Source organism: Hirundo rustica, chromosome 5 (genome assembly GCF_015227805.2).
Source record: "Hirundo rustica isolate bHirRus1 chromosome 5, bHirRus1.pri.v3, whole genome shotgun sequence".
Lineage (NCBI taxonomy): Eukaryota > Metazoa > Chordata > Aves > Passeriformes > Hirundinidae > Hirundo > Hirundo rustica.
In genome coordinates this window covers 10,310,352-10,316,351 of record NC_053454.1, presented here as the reverse complement: position 1 = coordinate 10,316,351, position 6,000 = coordinate 10,310,352, and the positions used below count along the sequence as shown (strand labels likewise).

General features: G+C 36.5%; 1 protein-coding gene across 12 annotated transcripts in view; it reads right to left on the bottom strand.

Annotated features, from left to right (window-relative positions):
• Positions 1-736: 736 nt before the first annotated feature.
• The window catches only part of ABLIM2 (actin binding LIM protein family member 2), a 126,444-nt gene continuing 121,180 nt past the window's right edge, over positions 737-6,000 (bottom strand). For all 12 annotated transcript variants that reach the window (XM_040064217.1, XM_040064223.1, XM_040064226.1 and 9 more), the window contains one exon: positions 737-2,485. In XM_040064217.1, the coding sequence (XP_039920151.1) occupies positions 2,372-2,485 (114 nt within the window). In that variant the 3' untranslated portion in view covers positions 737-2,371. The remainder of the gene's footprint in view (positions 2,486-6,000) is intronic.

Sequence of the window (6,000 nt, the reverse complement as noted above, 5' to 3'; positions counted from 1 at the left end):
CACTGAGCTGTTGACTGCCTGTGGTGCTCAGTAATGCACGTTTTCCTTACAGCATAGGTAAGGAAATCCTTACAATCCTACACCAGTACAAAAGCTCCTGTGGCTAAGAAATTTTCAAGTTATTTATGAAAATCCATACTGAACCTGATCTACACTGATACATGTATTTCTTTGATCAACCTGCAATTTTCTTAATCACAGAGAAGAAGTCTGTAATCAACATCATGTCCCAGGAACACGTGGATGAGAAGAGTGGTCATTGCCATTGTCAAACTTCCTCGTAACAGATCTCCAACCAATTGTTCTCCTGGATTTAGTTTTTCGTAGTTGCAATGGACCCTGCTGGTCACACTTAGGATTGGCCCATTTCAATGGGCTGCCAGCTATCACACAATAATGCAACAAGCTATTCTGAGGTTGAACAGCACTATGGATGTGGTCTACATGTGATCAGGAGCCATCATTTGAAATTGGCTAAAGGTTCTGTACACAGGCTGATGGTTCTGTACATCACCAGTGAAGCACCTTTTGCTTGGTGAGATGTGACAGTTGCTTGATGCATTGTTTAAATCAAGTCCAACTTGACAGTAACTTGACATTCAGATGTACACTCAACACTCTCTTCAGTGAGCGGATTTAATGCAAATTAGATAATATCTACATTAATATCACAGGAAGACCCTATCCAGAGCAGCAATATGAGCTAAAAAAAATTATACACACATTAGCAAAGTCATTCAGTTATGTCTTTGTTTTAATGAATTTTTTTAAACATTTGTATCATGAGACAAAACATTTATGTCATGAGAAAATATTTATTTCCAACAGCATGGACATTGAAAGTTAGTTGGAAGAAGGCATGTTCAATGCTATGATTTTTCCAATGGTGGGTCAGTTGAAATAGTGTGTTGTAGTGCATATATTAACCAGTTACCTAAAGGAAATGCGAAAAGACATAGTGAAGTAGGAGGTGAGTACAAACATCCAAGGCAGTAAAAATGCAGAATACTGACACATGACTGAAAAATGTACTTTTTGTAATGCTCATTTAGTATCACACAAAACCAGCAAGTCACTTTAAAACATTCTTTGTCAGCAACCATACCTCTGACCAAATGATACAATTAAATTTAATACAGTCTTTCAGCTGGAAGAGATATTAAGGTCTAACATTTATTTCAAATGCTTAGATTTTGTTAGCTTTACTTGTTATTTAAGATAGTTTCAAGGTACTGCACCAGTATCACACAGTTTGTTTTTTTTTCAATTTGACTTGTACAGAAGCATGCAAATAGTAATGCATGAGGGTTTTATGTATTTGATTCTAATTGTCTGTATTATTGATAGAGCACACCAAGCTTTTTTGTTACATTTTATGCTGAACTGTTCCATTTCCACATCTACCAAATGCCATCATAGTTCTCACGGCTTACTGTGTTCAAGATGGAAAGTTGAAAAAGTAAGAATGCCTTCACCTAGGACATATAGTAATGAAAATAATTCTTGTATAGATAGATATATCTATCTACATAGTAATTAAGATTACATGGTATTTTATCAGCATGAAATGTAAAAAACCCATTCTTCAAACACCCCAAACTAGTAGGAAAACACAGTCAACTGGCACAATACACTCTTATCCAGTTTTGTATAAGGCTTCAGTTTTCCTGATGAATGGGACTAAATCTTAGCAGGTCTGTATACATTTTAGTAACTATAACCATTTTATGTCACAATAAATTCTTAATAAAATAAAAACTCTGGTGTTGTAATTAAAGATAGCTAGTTACTTTCTAGACAAATATGATCTTTTAAAGAGTACGCTGTGTTTAAATATAAGAAGTAGAATTAAGGTGCTTCCATATTTCTGCTTTCATTCTTAAAAAGTACCACAGATAAACAACTGCTCGTGGATATGCTTTTCTTTGGCTTTTACCATATTTTTAATAGCATCTGATCCCCCGCTGGAAAATGTCTATAATAATTAGGTTGATTCTGTAAAAATTGCATTATAAAACTGAATGGAACAAATTGTTGGATGCATTTCCTGTGTACCGCTACACTTTTTTTTTTTTTCCTTCCTTTCAGAATTTCCATTTGCATCAAGCAACAAATGCAAGTAACAATAAATTTAAAGCTAGATTTTTTGCACATTGTAAACTGGGTAGGACCAGGAGTTACTGACAAAACCAGCTGGAAATACAAGATTAGCAAATTCTCCGTACCCCAACACATTACCACCTAATCTGTCTTGTTTCCCCGACACATACTAACACAATGAAGCTGGACAATGGTTCAACAGCAAGTGCATGTGATAGTTCTGGCAAGACTATTTTTGTTTTGATTAAGCACATATTTTATCCGGGAGGGTTTAGAAAAGCAGGGCCTTTTTCTTCAGGTCATTCCGCTTCCAAAGTGCCAGACGATCAAATTCCTCAATACTCATTTTGAAGACTTCCTGGAACTCTTCAGGGGACAAATGCCTCTTGAAAATGAAAACACAAATGATATCATTAAGCTTGTCTGTGCACAGGAATATTTCTGCCCTAAGTTTTAAAACACACCAAAAAATAATGCATTAAGGTTTGCATTTAAATTCCAAAATTGTTTCTGGAAAAGACAAAATCAAATCAAAACCAAGTCGGTTCAGAGTAGCTGGGAAATGAAATTATTGATGGCAGTAGTGACTTTTGGAAAAAAGTAATCTTTTCAATACAGTTCTAACTGAGCAGAAGCTATGTTTTTTGGGAAGAAGTATGTTTATCCAGGGTGCCTGATGACAGGGCACACTGAGTCAGATTAAAGTTATTCCACGACTTTTAAGAGATTGGTAACAATGTAGTTTTGGAGTTAGATTTGTTCGCCTTGATCTTTAATGAAAGAAGTGGACACCACACTGGTCTACTAATAGCAACCTTGTAACAAAGGAGAGAGCATACTGCTAAATTCTGAAATCCAAAATGTGCTTACCCATGGGAAGAGACTCTACTCAGAAGTTCAGGCTGGATAAAGTAGGGGGTTTTAAAATGTTGAGATACACTTCTATTTGATGTTTTCATGCTTTAATATTAAAAAAAGAGAACCCCAAACCCACAGAGATTGAGAAAAAGGGAAGAAATCCAACATAAAGAATTGGAAGGAGGTAGGATAACAATTCCCCAGCAATTATTAGCATCCACACAGAAAAGGTAAAAAAGATAAATATGTGAATGAATTTGTAAGTCAAATTTCACTTCCCATCTATTAACAAAGACTTCATCTTTGTATTGTAATTTATTCAAGAAAACTAAAAAAATTGTTTCTAAGAAGTCATTATTTATAATTACTCTGAAGGGTTACCATGGGTCCTTGTTTCTTAAGAAAGGACAGGGACAGCCTTTTTTTTTTTTTTTTTTTTTTTTTTTCCCCTTGAGATTCCACATATTCAGAACAACAGTGACTAAGATCTTGGAACTGAGCCTTCGCTTTTCATTTGACAAATGACAGCAGCCCACCATAAGCGCTGCTCATAGCATGGAACAAACACACCATGCATATTTAGCAAAGGAGATCATTTTTTGCATGAAAATGAGCAACATCTGACAATGTATTTTAGAAACAATCTCTCACTGACAGAATTTATTTCTATTTGCCTCAGAAAGAAAGAGTTACTTCTCTCTGCATTTGTTTTTTAAAAAGATTTGGTCTGAACTCTCTCTGAGAATGCCAGTCTGTCCCCAGGGTAACATATTTCCTGCTCTTGTCCCTGCATCTTAGAAGATTCCACCATACCCTTCTTAAGCACCATGGGCTCTAAATTTGGGACTGACCCTAGAAGCAGCAATGACTTAAGTTGTATCTTCAAATTTGGAATAAAACCTTAGTCCCAGAAAGACGCCATCGAACTGGCAAAGCTTCGGATAAAAGCAACGCAAGTAATCATGGGTGGCAGTTTGATTTATGAGGAAAGACCAAAGGCCCAAGTATGTCTAAGCTCAGCCAAATGATGACTAAGGTAAAATATGGTAATATCTACAAGTATTTGAAGGGTCTAAAGAGAAGGGGAGTACACCAGTGTGAGAAGTTTATGGTCACTTTTAAAACTTTTCAATGCATATGTGATTCTAATTTTTGCCTGTACTATTATTAGGACTTTCCTAACAGCCTTCCTTAAAGCTCTAAAACCTAGAACTCTTCCCAAACCTAAAGGCAGAAAAAATGTACCAGTAAGATATCCTGGACTGATTCATCTTTTTTCTCAGCTATTGAAATATTAATTTGTCTTAACTGAAGCGTTACCATCTTTCATTAGTCAAACAAAAGAAGGGAAATTAAAAACTATGAGCAGGAAATATGAAAGATATTCATCTTCAGGTATGAGAGAATATGTGTGAAACTATGCTCTTACAAGGCCAAGAACGATTTCCTCTTTCTTTTTTCAGTAATGGATCAGCTTAAAATATCCAGCTATGTTAATAATGCATCACTGGGCTGTTTAAGGAAGGAATGGCCAAACTTACTACTAAAAGCAATCCTCATTCCTTTTTTTTTTACTGGAGTTGGCCTTGTTTACATAGGAAGTCTGGGTGTTTTACAGTATGCTAGTAAGTGATTCCTAATTCCCTTTGTGACAGTTTGGCCATATTCTGGCAGCTTAACTCAATCTCTTTCTCTGCTCTGCATCAACAGCAAGGTTGGGCACGCTGCAGACACCGAGGAGAGTAGAGAGGACCTCCCAAGGTCCTGTTCTGCCCACACTCTGAACTCACTGTATGTAAGTGAGGTGATTTTGGAAGCTACACAATGATGTTAACATGATGCTATCTGAAAACCTTGCTAAAAGGTAAGGTAAGCAGTTTAGAGGTGATTCTTCACTACAGTGACTGCTATACTGGACCTCACAGCATCAGAATATCAGCATTTGTTACACAGCTAAGTGTGATATTGCTGCGATAGAAAGGACTATGGCATCACGTTGTTTTGATAAAATTGTATTCATCTGAGGCTTCTATTAGGATATACAGAACTAAGCAAGGGCTGACCTAAACCTCCCTGCATTGCAACCACTAGAACAGAAAATCCTCATTCTCTATGAAACATGAACATGAAAACGAGCACTACAGACATGACCTCATTTTTTACTCTCTCAGAACAAAAGTAATTAACTGCACATTCAAATACTAGCTCCACAGTGTTATCTCAGAAAGAAGTGGTGCTTTTCACTATAAATTAATGAGGCTTGTCTCCATTTCTGCAGTCTGCTAAAAAGCCACTAATAATTCTAAATAGAGTTATAATCTTTATTTAATTCAATGAGATTTATTTCGCCCAAGAATAATTTAGTTTTTAATGAAATTCAGAGATGCTCAAAACTAATACCTAGTGTCATGGTTTCACCCCAGCTGGCAACCCACACAGTCGTTCACTCACTCCCCCACTAGTGGGATCAGGGAAAGAATTGGAAGGGTGAAAGCTGGAAAACTCATGTGTTGAGATAAAGGATATCCTACTTCCTCATGAGTCAATATTGAACCAATGAAAGAATTCAGTGGATGGCAGCAGGTGATGAGTTGAACTCTAGAGAAATCAAGGTCCTAATTCCTAGGAGAATTTGAAACCTCTTTTGCTCTTTGTTTTGCTATATTCACAGGAAATGACAGCAGAGCACTACACTACCTTTGCTTGAATCTGTAGTGACTCTTCCAGCCAGCCTCTCTGAGGCAGTACTGTGCACTCTGTTTTATAGAGTGTAATTTTAAGTAGTTGTCTACTTCAACTTGTTTTTATGCAAAGTCTAGCAACACTTCCAACTTCTGATTCACAAAATCCAGAAATAAAAGCTACAGGATCTTCAGAGATTTCAGTATGAGAAATACTCAAATAGGGATTTATTGAGAAAGGTTTGTTCACAGGTAAGTGAACCTTCATGTAAATAACCAAGCCTTAGCTCTTCAAGTTGCTGCACAAGCTTTGCTGCTAAGATACAATCTTTTCCTATGGCAAGATTCAGGACTGTAGAAG